Source organism: Plutella xylostella, chromosome 25 (genome assembly GCF_932276165.1).
Source record: "Plutella xylostella chromosome 25, ilPluXylo3.1, whole genome shotgun sequence".
Taxonomy (NCBI): Eukaryota; Metazoa; Arthropoda; class Insecta; order Lepidoptera; family Plutellidae; genus Plutella; species Plutella xylostella.
In genome coordinates, this window is record NC_064005.1 from 6187837 (window position 1) to 6201598 (window position 13762).

General features: G+C 41.2%; 2 protein-coding genes across 13 annotated transcripts in view; both read left to right on the forward strand.

The window, feature by feature from the left end:
* Nucleotides 1-5135, forward strand: part of LOC105380390 (sodium/potassium-transporting ATPase subunit alpha) — a 49446-nt gene extending 44311 nt beyond the window's left edge. For 6 of the 12 annotated variants that reach the window (XM_011549931.3, XM_011549930.3, XM_011549935.3 and 3 more), the window contains 3 exons: nucleotides 2303-2477; nucleotides 2678-2910; nucleotides 3382-5135. In XM_011549931.3, coding sequence (XP_011548233.3) covers nucleotides 2303-2477; nucleotides 2678-2910; nucleotides 3382-3502 — 529 coding nt within the window. In that variant the 3' untranslated portion in view covers nucleotides 3503-5135. Of the gene's footprint in view, nucleotides 1-604; nucleotides 700-2302; nucleotides 2478-2677; nucleotides 2911-3381 lie in introns of those variants that run through there. The other 6 variants (XM_048630259.1, XM_048630263.1, XM_048630258.1 and 3 more) reach the window with 2 other exon arrangements.
* A 1262-nt stretch (nucleotides 5136-6397) lies between these two features.
* On the forward strand, nucleotides 6398-13147 carry LOC119691051 (synaptotagmin-16). The gene is made up of 11 exons (XM_048630271.1): nucleotides 6398-6969; nucleotides 7164-7337; nucleotides 7776-7867; nucleotides 8613-8822; nucleotides 9211-9372; nucleotides 9565-9673; nucleotides 10086-10270; nucleotides 10731-10934; nucleotides 11545-11709; nucleotides 12270-12434; nucleotides 12768-13147. The coding sequence occupies exons 1-11, from the start codon at nucleotides 6933-6935 to the stop codon at nucleotides 12798-12800; spliced, it is 1536 nt and encodes a 511-aa protein (XP_048486228.1). The 5' UTR covers nucleotides 6398-6932; the 3' UTR covers nucleotides 12801-13147.
* Nucleotides 13148-13762: the final 615 nt, after the last annotated feature.

The following is a 13762-nucleotide window of genomic DNA, read 5'->3' on the forward strand; positions in this document are numbered from 1 at the left end:
ATTCTGTCGTATTTAATTAATCTTTTGATCTGATTTCTTACCTTCATATTGCCATGCACACCATTACACACAGTTTTGTTCACACTCGGTATCGCTGTCATCCGCTGCCACCGCCGCCGCCGCCGGCCGGCGCCACACCTCATACACAGTATATCTGTCATCGCTAGGACTCTATCATACGTCTGTTTTACATATCACATATCTATATCTGTGTACATATTATATGAACAGTATCCAATCAAACGCTAGGCCTAATTGTCACATATCTTATCACTAGACTAGTTTTTCAGATCCTTACTTCGTAACGCCGGTATGAAGTCTTCACATTTTTGCGATAATAATAAATAAAACACGCCGATATTTTTCTACTTTTATACATTTTAAGCTATTTCCTAGTATTCTCTATTATAGCTAATTTGTTACAGCTCTAAGTAAATAGTGTAATAGTGAACATTAACTGATATGTCGCTAGCTGTAGTTTTAAGTTAGAGGAGGGGAGTATGTACCTGTGTACTGTTACATTACTGATGCAGGGTTCTGACTGTTTCTAATGAATAACTGTATGACTTTGTGCGTTGGTGCTGATTGCATGGTGTTACCGAAGGTGCCAGCTATCTCATTGGCGTATGAGGCGCCCGAGTCAGATATCATGAAGCGGCAGCCGCGGGACCCATATCGGGACAACCTCGTGAACAGAAGGTTGGCCCTCCCACTCGCGCCTAGACCACGACCCGATGCTTCTAGATTACATACATCATGGGTTCACACGACGCCCAGCCCACTATTCTCATCTCTGTCGCGGTTCATTCGAGTTTAAAATTGGCAAGAATAGTGTGGCTGCTTGTGAATCAACATGACCCTTTGTAAATGGATGTGGAAGAGTGATAATGTACCGCCCCCACCCCGCCCGTCCCGCCGACTGTGCGAGCGGCGTCATACCACTGTGTACTCCTCATAGATACATACTGTAACTTTTAAAATAACTTTAAACATAGTATACCGACTTTCTCTGTCATAGGTTTCTCTTGATTTATTTTCTGATCGCTTCCTTCTAGAAGTCCAATCTAGAGAAGTCTTAGAATGTTTCCCTCTTGCCTTTCACTCTTCCATATTACAAGTAGCGTTACCTAGTGACGGCGGGCGATGTGTCGTGCACGACTCTAGAACTTAGTGGGTTTGTTTAGTCTGCGTCACGTTCTAGAACACATAGTGGTTGTGTGTTAATCTGTGTTTATTCGTAGTGCAATTATTTAAAAAAAAAACATTTTTGTTACAGTCTTTTTGTTTTCCGGAATGAACTTCGTGACATTAGAACATTAGTATATCTTAGAACTACTCTTTCCTGTATATATTTATGTATATTCGTAGATATATTTTATATATGTACATATATTTAGTTAGCACTTGCTATAACGCAAATACTTAAGCATCTGAAGCTATTTTATTCGCAACACACAAACACGTCACATATTAGTCTGTATTATTTATGATTTCCAATTTTCTATCTTATTTAAGTATAAAACCTTGTATTTTTCTGGCTTTTCCAGCTTTAATTTTATTTCTAGTACTAACTCTAACTCAGATTGGCCTGTGCTTCCCGCCTCCCTAACGATTCTAAAATACGCATGATCGGTGTTTTGGAAATCTTTATGTTAAATATTAAGCTAAATAAATTAACCTAAATTGATTCTGTTGTTGGAAGAAGAATTCCGAACATTAACCCTTAGCCGGGCCTTGTTTTAACAACACAGCACCATTACTTAATCTTTTGTCAGGTTCAGGGTTATTATTTCAAATTATAATTTTCTGCTCCATAATTTGCAATTTCAAATCTAAACCTTTTAAAATAGTTTCTATAAATTACACACCCAATATTTTTTTCCAACAACATCAATTTAACTGCTTCTTATGGCAAATTGTAGATACATTCAATATAACCACAATCATACTCCATAAAAATATTAGAGTTCTCAAATATAACACAAAAATAATGCTCATTTATGCTAAATAAATTATGACTGAAGTACATACCTGCAGTTTGCCATTCAGCTTAGATAATAACACAAATCTTAGGTTAAACGCCCAACTTAAAATGCTTATTGACAAAAAAGTACTCTTTGAATTCAAATTTTCTCCGTTACAGTAAAAGTCCACAGCTATTTCAGACTTTTTGAATATCTCAAGCCAATTTCAATTTCAAACGCACGTTAAAAACTTTCAACTAGAGCATAGACTGCGTTCTCTTGAGCTTGCTTGGCCCCGTCTTGTTCGACTATGTTCTGACATGTGCGTGTGTTGGCAGGCTGATCTCGATGGCCTACGGGCAGATCGGTATGATCCAAGCCGCGGCCGGCTTCTTCGTGTACTTCGTCATTATGGCTGAGAACGGATTCCTGCCGACATACCTGTTCGGTATCAGGAAGCAATGGGACTCGAAGGCCATCAACGACTTGACCGACTCCTACGGACAAGAATGGGTATGTTACTATTTGCTGAATGTTATTGTGTATTCTAGTTGTGACTCTAACTAAATAGTAAGTAGTAGTTCTTTGATAAAGGTCTTCGATATCGATAATGCTGGGATTTCCCATATCCTAAAGAGCTAAATTAACCTACATATTACTTGAACATATCTCAACTTTTCCCTAAATTGACTAACCCTATCCCTATTTTACAGACTTACCGCGACCGCAAAGCCCTGGAGTTCACCTGCCACACCGCTTTCTTCGTGTCGATCGTGGTCGTGCAATGGGCCGACTTGATCATCTGCAAGACCCGTCGTAACTCCATCGTGCACCAGGGCATGCGCAACTGGGCGCTCAACTTCGGAATCATCTTCGAGACCGCATTGGCCGCCTTCCTGTCCTACACTCCTGGCATGGACAAGGGTCTCAGGATGTACCCACTCAAGTGAGTATCTCGACAACTTGGAAGCTAGGTCATCAGAAATAAATCCAATAGTAAAGGGATAAACATTGAAAGTACTGAATTAAGATTGCAATGATACCCATGCTTCGATGATATCCTAATAAATTTTCTGTGATATTTGAGGTACTTAATAAATTTCAGTCCATTGTCAATCTGAATCACAAAAGGGTGTCCGATTTGGTTTACATAAAATTTTCAAACATGATCACTTGCTGTCATACTACATTATCGATAAACATTGAAAGTACTGAATTAAGATTGCAATGATACCCATGCTTCGATGATATCCTAATAAATTTTCTGTGATATTTGAGGTACTTAATAAATTTCAGTCCATTGTCAATCTGAATCACAAAAGGGTGTCCGATTTGGTTTACATAAAATTTTCAAACATGATCACTTGCTGTCATACTACATTATCTCCTGCTAAACTATCTTGATGTCTCGTTCCAGGTTCGTGTGGTGGCTGCCGGCCATTCCGTTCATGCTGTCCATCTTCATCTACGACGAGATCCGGCGCTTCTACCTGCGCCGCAACCCCGGCGGCTGGCTGGAGCAGGAGACCTACTACTAGGCGCCTGTCTCACGCATCATTCGCGATACAAGACCGTTACTTTGTGTTCCTCCGACGGACGCGGGGCATCGCTGTGCTTCTCACCGCTTCTTACTGCATCGCTCTATCGGAAACCACCTAACTTATTTTGTATTCTAACTCTCAATATTTTATCATTACGATTATTTTTTATTATTATTTTATTTATATCGACCGGTTTTTCGTGAACTATGTATGTATATATTATGCACAGTTGAGAATGATGTTTGGGATTTGTGATGATGATGAAAAAAGAATAATATTTAAACAACATTATTTTTAAGATGTGAAACGCGTTATTTTTATATTGAAATTGTTTGGAAATGATAATTTTGCGCGGCGCGCGCTTCTGCAGCGCACGCCCGCTGGTGAATCTCTGGATATTAGTTGAATCTCTGGCCGGTATTATGTTTGTTTGTGGAGGACTCGGGGCGGGCACGCGGGGCGCGGGGCAGCCCAGCGCCCCGCCCACTGCTTGTCACTGTAGTTCGTTACTGTCCTCACTACACTAATGACATTATTAAGATAGCATAAAATAATACTAATGAAATTGTTTTTCACATACTTATGTAATAAGTAATAAATTGTCGTGTAGCAGTAGTAGGTCGTTGGCGGGGGCGGCCGCCGCCTCCCGCGCCCAACGAAACGCATTTGTTGTGTAATCTACAGTTAAGAAGCCATTATTATTATATTTTAAGTGAAATTAGATTAAGTTGAATTTTTCGAGTGAATAATGTTTAGTTACGATTCGAACGAGTATATGGTGTATGAGAGGTCGGTGTGTGCCTGAGTCTTAGAACTACTGCTTACTGTTAGGTAGGTAGTTGAAATTTTGAAGTCATATTTGGTTCGTGCGACTACAGTAGGGCGGGCGCCGCCGCCGCCGCCGCTCCCAGCTAAGTGAAACAACACTACGCTTTTCTTTTCTAAATAATCTGATTCTTAGCGGATTTTGTCAAATTTATTAAAATAGGCTGCTCATGGTAATTATGTAAGATTTTATTTCTTAATTAAAAGATAATAAACAAAACGTAGTAATGCGTAATTAGAAATTTTTAAAATTATACAGTTATGATAGAGTCATGTTGTTTTAGTGTCGGCCTGGTCCGCGCGCGCGGCCGCGGCCGAGTCGCCCGCCCACGCCCGCCCGGGCCCGCCCGGCTCGCCCTGGCCCGCCCGGCTCGCCCCGGCTCGACTCGCCGCGTGTCGCTCGCAGGACCAAGCGGATCACTTATTTGCGATCTTTTCCAGTAACGAATACATATTACATTATAATAATGGTTACAAAAGTAAAATATAACATTATAGCAACTAATAAAACTAAATTATATGAAATGTTTATAGATTTAAATGACGTTTGTTTCTTTAGAAGGACCTTCTATGCTTGTTCGATAACCCGATGTTCACCTCACTGACAATAGTCGTTGATCAAAGGATATGGTTTGTTCATCGTCAACTATTTATTTACAATACACCGTAGAACTAACGTTGTTTTGCGTTCGACAGTTGTTTACACCAATTAATTTTATTTATAAGCTATTTTATTAGTATTACTCTGTTGGCTAGGAGCGCTGTAAAAATGTAAGTGTTATTAATAAAAAACATTTTCAAAATATTATGGTGCGTTTTATTCTGATAGAGATATCAAGTTTCTTTAAAATTCTATTGTAGAGGTGGAGGCATTAGAGTTGAAGTGAATGATAATGCGTTGGTTGACTTTCCGTCACTGCCATAAGTATTTAGATTATTCAGTCCTTAGGTAGCTCTCGTTCGGACCCAAACATCTATTGAATACCCAAATCAATAGGTACAAGATAACTGTATTTTCATTAAAATCATCTCAAACGCTGCCATCTCTACAAAGATATCCCAGAGACACTCGTAGACAGCTGGAGCAAAGCAATAAGTTCGATTCACGTTAGCTGACCACTTTTTTAAATATGTTTTATGTACCTAGAAGTAGTAGTATATACTTTGTTTTATTATATTACCTTTTCTTAAGTACAAATCTATAAAATATACCTACCTACTTATGTAGATTATCAATCGGTATTTTATTTTTATAATCTCAGCTATGCTCCTATCTACCCTTAAAGGGTATGGTGAACCTAAGTGAAAGCAATCCGAATACACTGTCGGTAATATCCACAGGTTTTCGAAATAATGTTACTTACTTCTGAAACTTCTGATTAGACCTCCTAAGCAACTCCATAAATTGCAAAAAAAAAATTCCAATAAGAAAATACTTAACTAAGCTTACTTAACTATATCTAACTTTCATAAAACACTTCAAAATAAACATCCGACAGTTTTTTCTAAAGGAAGAAAGTTGTACAGTTTTAAATGCATGCATTTAATGCATTTTAAATTTAAAACCATACTTCCTTGTTTAAAACGTTATGATTGTAGGTATGGATATGGCATAGATATACTTAGATATAATCAATAACAGCCTCGCGCTTTGTTGTAGACCGATGATAACGATCCGCCCTCAACGAAACCCTTGACATTGAATCATTATACCTACATATAAGTTCATATCATAACTCGGTAACTACATTATGAGTTGCGAACCCGTCGTGTTACAAGTTTTTAGGACCAATCAAGCATAGATACCTAATAGGTACCTTTATTTTTTAAAGCTACTAAGGTACTTACTTACTAGGTGTTATTAGTTACATAGGTGATTAATACAACCTACCCACATTAATAAATACCTAGATGGCTAATCCGAAGCTATCACGGATCAATACAGATTTACCTACCACGAGCGCCTTGCATTTTGTGTAAAAAGTACCTGGCAACGTATAAATTACTCGTATTTAAAAATAAATTATTGATCAATATGAATTATAGGTACTAGTTATATCCACTTGCGACGAATGATGCAAATTAGCTTTTAGCATTAGGAATATTTCCATTAGTCTGAGCCTGGAGCTTCATTTAAATCCATTAGAGTCAACAGCGCAAATTAAGAGTAATCGAGGCACATTTCAATGCAAAGCCATCGATTTAGGTAATAGTTTATTCATGTAGGGGCATTAAATTGTGCGCAATCTAATAAACAACCCCTGCCCCCCGCGGCCCGCACGCGCCACCCCCCGCGGCCTTGAGCTCCGTCCAGCTGTATGTGTAGCTATAGCTGGTCCTGTACCGAGTCCTGCTCGTCCTATGGCGTCGCAGCGCTCTCACACACCCCGCCGTGCCCCCGCCCTCGCGCGCATGCTCACTACTTTGACAGCTCCACTGAGCCAACACGTCTCCAATATTTTCCACTCTAAAAACGCAGTTAGCTGCGTTCTATTTTCAATTCGCAACAAGATCTGCATGTTCCAATTCAAGATTAGTGCGTGTGCAGTGAGGGATTGAGGGCAGCGCAGCGATGAGTGCCCTGGAGCCCGACTGAGTCACCATGGTGGCCAACATCGGCGTCATCATCCCTGCTAATGGTAAACAGCCTTCCTTATCCTTTGTGCATTGTTTTTAGTCACTGGTCAGTGTAAAGAGGTTATGGTGTGCCACGACTATAAATAGCTACTAAACCTTTGTAAATTTATGAGCGCATGTTTCACCCTAGCCTTTTCTTACTGTCTAGATCGTGTAATTGTTGTGTAGTGTCCTAAAACAATTGTTTGGTGTGCAGTGGAGGCGACCGCGTACATAAGCGCGGTGGCGGGGTTCGCGGCGCTGGTGCTGATAGTGCTGCTGTTCCTGAGCCGCCGCTGGTGCTACTCGGCGCTCCTTGGCCGCAAGTGCTGCGACGATGTGCTCGCCGTCAGCGTGAGGGCACCCCCCATACTCGACCATGCACAGATTGGTGAGTCCGCGGCGCAATAGCGAACGACTTCTTTGTGATTTGAAATTGCTTGCAAATTTTCCCATAGTGATATTACCTACCTACCTATCTATATTATAATGTACCTGCCTTGATATAAGGAATAATTTAATAGGAATCTAGCTCCTACGAATCTAATCAATATAGTTAATCGACGATTTTCTTGCTAGAATACCTAGTTAGATGGTTTCTTTTAAAGTTACCTACGTAGGTAGGTACTTAATGTTTCATAGTGAAGCAATTTGTCCACGCAAATAGAACGAAGGGCGGCAGTTGTCGCCAAGGTTCAGTCCAAGGGCTTGATTCTTATCTATACCTAGTCAGTTAAATAATTTCTAGAAATTAGCTAGCCATTAGTGTAGTGTTAGTAGGTCATGCCACTATATCGATTGACGTTGTCCGTACTCCGTGTTGTTTTAGATGCTTTGTCGAAACCGATCCATTATCCCGAAAGAATTTTCGCATTCGAGACTTCCGATTCCGACGAAGAGCTGCGGTTGCGCATACAACAGGTGAGAGTTGACCATAGAGTTCCTAAACTACACCTAAACTACAGATCTAAGTAGAACTACTTTTTGTTTTCTCTTCACTAGTCTTTCTCCTCTTTTCACTTGTAGTCATTTGTAGAGGGTGAGTACCGTTGAAAAAGTAATGTTGAACAATTTTCGCTGATTTCGCAACCTGAAATTAAATTTAAATATTTTGAAAAATCTATCACAAATACGTACTTACTTATTACTAGTTAACTAGTTTTTTTCAAGTATCAAGACTTTTTCTACCTAAACTAATCTAATCATTCGAGAAAATTCGTGATTTCCTTTTTCATTCTTTCCTGAAAGCACATCCGTATGAATACTTAATAGTACAAACGGAAGGTAGTCTGTAGCTGTATTAACATAGCTAGCTTATAACTACGGCAATAAATGGCTACCTTGGGAGCAGTCAGAATACTCAGAATTCCGAAAACTGCCTTTGTTCCTTGACCTCTTTGAATTTCCAACGAAATTTACGTTTATTGCGTATTGTTATCAAATTTTCCCTGGAAAATTGGGTGTAGCTACAATTATTAAACTTCTGAAAATACCTGTTATTAAGTACAATTAGTTTTAACATAGAGCTCATTTATACCGTTTGACTATCTAACCTTAGTTTTCAATCATTTAAATTTTAATCATCGTAGCATGCGTATCAATCGTACCATAGACAAAACGCCCGCCATTTTGTCGCCACCGTCAACTTTTTTTAAAACGCTTGCAGACGAATGAGGACGTGGAATGCCACTACGAGGAGAAGAACGAGAACGCGGCTGTCTCCAGCAAGCCGCTGGACGTGGAGCTGGTGGAGACGGCGCTCCGGGAGGTGTCTCTGAGAGAGACCAGGATCGATGACGTCATCGCGCCCCGCGCCGCATACATCCACACGCTGGAAGCACAGAGCAGCGTCGACAGTGACGTCATCGCTCATAATGTATGTACACGGTTAATGTTGGTGTTAGCTCTAGGGATTTGTCCATGGTTTTGTACAAAGGTCATTGTATTCTGGACGGAGTTCACACAACTGACTAGCCTATACAGTAACTATGTAGCCTAAGTTATTTCAAGGCTAATTGTAATTTCGGTATTTGTGTAGGTACTTAAGTACCAACCCACTGCTACAGTATTTATTTGGTGTAATATTTTATTGGGTTATTTATTAGTCACAGTCTAGACTCGTGAACTTGTGGTTTTCACTTGGTCGCTGTGTAAAACACATAAAATAAAAATGGTTTTCAATGGCTGTAATTATTTATATTTGCATACTTTATCACTCGTGTTGACGGCTTTCATTGACTCAATTAATCTTATTTCTTCCTCAGGATACATCACTCCTCTGCAGCGACGGTGGCGCCGGCGGGCAGGAGCGGGGGTCTCTAGAACTAACGCTGCTCTACGACGCTCCCGTCAGGAGTATGACGGTGCATGTCCTTCAAGCGAGAACTCTTCCTTCCAAAAACACCAGCGTAGCTCTGCAGAGCCAGGTTAGTGGCCAGGGTCGGTCAGCTGCGATAGCCAGATTAGACAGATCCAACTTTTGAATACTTAGAGGCGCTATCATCAAGTGGTGTGGGGTAGACAAACTTTATACCTTGATACTTTTATATAATACCTACCTATTATATCTATGTACCTATATTGTTACTCGTCATAAAAATCATATTTTAATTCCTCAGGTTCGCATCGTTTTGCTTCCGTTGAAGAAGCAAAAGTTCAAGACAAAGATTCGCTATGGCGAGAACCCTCAGTACATGGAGAGCTTCGTGTTTCATAAGATTAATCCAGGTCAGTTCATTTTTATAGTTAAAGTAATTAAGGCTAGCGCGCCTGCTCAAACAATGAAAATGAAAGCACAATTTGAAAAATGAAGGTACTATTCAGGCTATTGGGTACATAATCTAGATCCTTTCTATCTTATAAGGATTCGCCGGATGTCTATAAAGTGCTGTTGCGGACGCTCCTTTCGTCTCCAAGGAGAAGCAAATCCAATTCAACGACTTCTCCCTTAATAAAAGATCCCTTAATAAAATACCTATGATAAACAATAAACAAGACCAAGTACAGACCACTAACGAGAAAACGCAGTGGGACACACTTCTGCTCCCTTTTCCCTCCTCTCTGTTTCCTCCTCCTTGAGAATGGTCTGTGTACACAGCAACTGTTTCCACCAACAATACTTACCCCCCTCCCCCCTCAGAGGACGTGCACGGCCTAGGCCTGCGCGTGCGCGTGTACGGCTGCGAGCGCATGCGGCGCCACCGCCTGCTGGGCGAGGCGGCCGTCAGCTTCGCGGCTCTGAACCTGGAGCTGGAGAACAGCCTGTGGCTGCAGCTGGCGCCGCGGCAGCACCATCATGCTAGCCAGCCGCGCCCGGCGATGCAGGTGAGAGGATAACGATATATAGTAGGGATGCTTACAAGCTGCGTGATATAGTTATGATGTTTGCCTTTGAGGCCCATGATTGATTAACTTGTCTGTTATTAAAGTTGTGGACGAACGAAAGGTGAAATTTCGTAATTTTTTGTGGTGGTTATGGTGTTTTGCAGCAGACTTTATCTAGAATTAGGTTCTTACTTCGACATCGATGTAATTACCTAGTTATTTGTATAAATTTTCACTCTGTTATTGCAAATTTCACTCTGTATGTAAGGTTGCAAAAAATAATCGATAGTTGGCATAACTGCTCTTCAGTAGGTAATATAATGTATCTTTCTGCAGATTTACCACACCAAAGTTCGTTGGGACTAGTCGATCAATTTTATATATTGCATACCTAAGTAGACACTTTCATATTTCTGCTAGATAGCCAACTAACACCACTCACTATAATATATCTTCTCAGCTACCAAAACTGGAGCCGGACCGTCAGATGACGGGGGTCCTCGCGAGCCCGGTGTCCGTGGCCACGGTGACGTCACCGACCAGCGGCGAGGCGTGCTCCCTGGCTCGCTCCGAGTCAGCCTCGTCCTGCTGCAGCGCCAGGTCAGCCCCCGAGCTGCTGCTGGGGCTGAGTTACAGCCCTACGACCGGGCATTTGAGTGTTGAGGTGAGGATTTTATTCAGCGGACCACTGTCAGTTTTAAATTATTGTTTTTGCAAGGCCGTTATTGTTTAGGAGGTTTAAGTTTTAAGTTTTTTTTAAGTTTTGCGTAAGTTTACCTATATTTTACAGTAGTCCACTCAGTTGCACAAATGAATTTATAAGTACGGTGGCCTGCGCCTAAAAGTATACAGGCGGAGTTTTTAAAATCGATCCCTGATGATGAAGGGACCAGCTTCATCTGTTATAAATCCGGGGACGTGTTGTGTGTGATGTGTGTAGCAGTGGTGTTTATGTGGATGTGCTTGAACACCATGTGAGCTTAAGATCGTTATTTTAAAAACTCCGCCTGTATACTTTTAGGCGCAGGCCACCGTACCTACCTACGGCCGAACGCCATATTTCACTCAGAGCTGCACCCTGTCAGTCACTCAGGTATAATAACACCTACAAATTGCGCATCCTGTATATGGGCAGTAAACGAATGACCCTAATCCGACTAGCTTTCATCACGGTTACAAACGCTAGTCTACCACTTGCCTTTTCGTGTTTTTCACCGACCGATTCGAAGCAGAACCTCTCGAAGCTCCACTAAACAATCCACCCTCCTTCCCAGATAATAAAAGGCGTGCAATTCCGCAAGTTATCGGGCAACAAGTCGCCGGACACGTACGTGAAGCTGTCGCTGGTCAGCTCGCTGGGGCTGGAGATGGGCCGCTGCAAGTCCACCACCAGGAGGAACATGTCCAACCCGCTCTACAAGGAGCTCTTCATATTTCAGGTAAGTAGGAGGAGAAGAGTCAGGCTATTTCTCTCCTCCGAGGTAGTCTGGAAGAAATTACTCTTAGTAATAAGGCCGCCATTTGTACCTACTGTCTATGTTCAACATAGACGGTACAAATGGCGGCAATACATTTCCCTGTGTAAAGAATTATCTATCTATGTTTGATGTGATGACACTGTAGTACCTTCAAGGGCGTAGCCAGCAGTTATCGGTACGGCAAATGGATGGTACGGATCTCTGCTATATCTTGATACGATTTCTAATTAGATACCTACTAATCATCTAGAAATTTTGCAATTAGACTTAATGAGAATTAAAGGTGCTAATTACATATTATGCGATTTGGACCTTTTACTAATTGGCAAATTAGACACTGCGAATTGGACATTTTGCTACTGAATGTCAGAATGTAGATGACTTCTTAATTTGGTCGGTTATTCAATTCGCTGCAATTTTGACATGGCTTTCTCTATCATGCTTTATTTTTATTTAAAAGATCTCACCATAAATTTTCACTTCTTTCTCTCTTCCTTCTCACCACCCATTACAACTTCCAGGTAGCATTATTCCAACTGAGCGAGGTAACACTGATGGTGTCAGTCTGGTGGCGCCGCAGCGTCAAGCGCAATGAGATGGTGGGCTGGTTCTCGCTGGGCCTCAACTCGTCGGGCCGCGACGAGCAACGGCACTGGGCCGACGTGTGCGAGCGGCAGGGCGAACAGGTAACATGAACTTACCAGACATTACAGTCGTCGAAATATAAATAAGAGGCCCGTTTGGACAGCTGCAAAATATATGGGATGGCAGCTGGTGTCAAATCTAATTCATAAAAAAATCTAAGCAATAAGTAACTTTTGGTGCTTTAAAAGTTATTTTTTAACTCGGCCGTTGAATAAGCCAGATTATGTGTCTTTTTATTTATTTTATCAAATAAATCAAGAGTAAATAGCAAATTTGTATACCAGACCAAACGGGCCTATTATATTTCGACGACTGTAGATAGATACGTATTCTCAGGGCAACAGCATATTAACTTCCTTCCGTCCCCTCCACAGGTGCAGCGCTGGCACGTCTTGCTGGATTCCTGACGGTCAGAGACATAGCGGTGCGGCGCCGCCCCCGCCTGAACTGTGCGCCCCCGCGCGACCAGCGCCCCCACTCGGCCCGGCGACCCTCGACAGCCACCCGGCACGACGGCGTCAATGCCTTCGCGGACTCTGCTGATGCAGCCCGCTTTCAATCCGACGAGTTGCGATAAGGTTTTGTGATCATAATTAATGGTTGGGTAAAGCTAATGTTTGATTTGGAACAGTGGAATCTCGTTGGATCGTTCTGATATTATGTATGATATTTATGAAAACGGGCACGAATGGTATGATTAAGAGTTGACTAAATGTCGGTACCCAAATGGTACATAAATTGCTGCACTCATGTGTGGGTTCCAGCTATTAGTTCTTAATTAAAATGATTGTCTTTGGGTCAGAGTTATCAATGAAACATATGCTATGGCGGCATTAATTATGATCTGTGTCGCACTGTAGGTACTTTTATACGTATCCGCACTTGCGTGGAGGTGGAAGTTGCACAAAATTGTGTGTTGTAAAGTTGTTTGATGCATCGCGTCGCTTCTGGCGCGTCCAGCACATTGGTTGATCTATTCGAGTTTGATGTTTTAATTTTCATGGCAAAAGGCCTGTTTGAAGTCTCGTTTCGAATTGTAAAATAATATTTAATGAAGTAGAAGGATATCTATTTACTATTACTTTTTGTAGGTTTTGCAACCGTGACTTGCTTTTGGGAGTTGTGGATAACTTTTTTATTGTAATGGAAATTAATATTTGTACTTGTACTTGTAAGAAGATGAAGACTTGGAGCGCACAATACATGTGAGATAGGATTATGATTATGACGTAGGCGGATATTTATTATACATTATACCTATATATATATACATTTTAAATACAAACTGACACTTTTCATGAACAATGTTTTACATAAACCTTATACATACGTAGTTCATTAAAAGCTTAGTAAAATCAAATATTAAATA

What these genes read in the sequence shown, in the direction of transcription:
- LOC119691051 (XM_048630271.1), top strand. Translation starts at nt 6,933, where the DNA reads ATGGTGGCCAACATCGGCGTCATCATCCCTGCTAATG. An exon ending in GCGTAGCTCTGCAGAGCCAG is followed by an intron (nt 9,373 to 9,564) that starts GTTAGTGGCCAG and finishes TTAATTCCTCAG; the next exon opens with GTTCGCATCGTTTTGCTTCC. An exon ending in GTTTCATAAGATTAATCCAG is followed by an intron (nt 9,674 to 10,085) that starts GTCAGTTCATTT and finishes CTCCCCCCTCAG; the next exon opens with AGGACGTGCACGGCCTAGGC.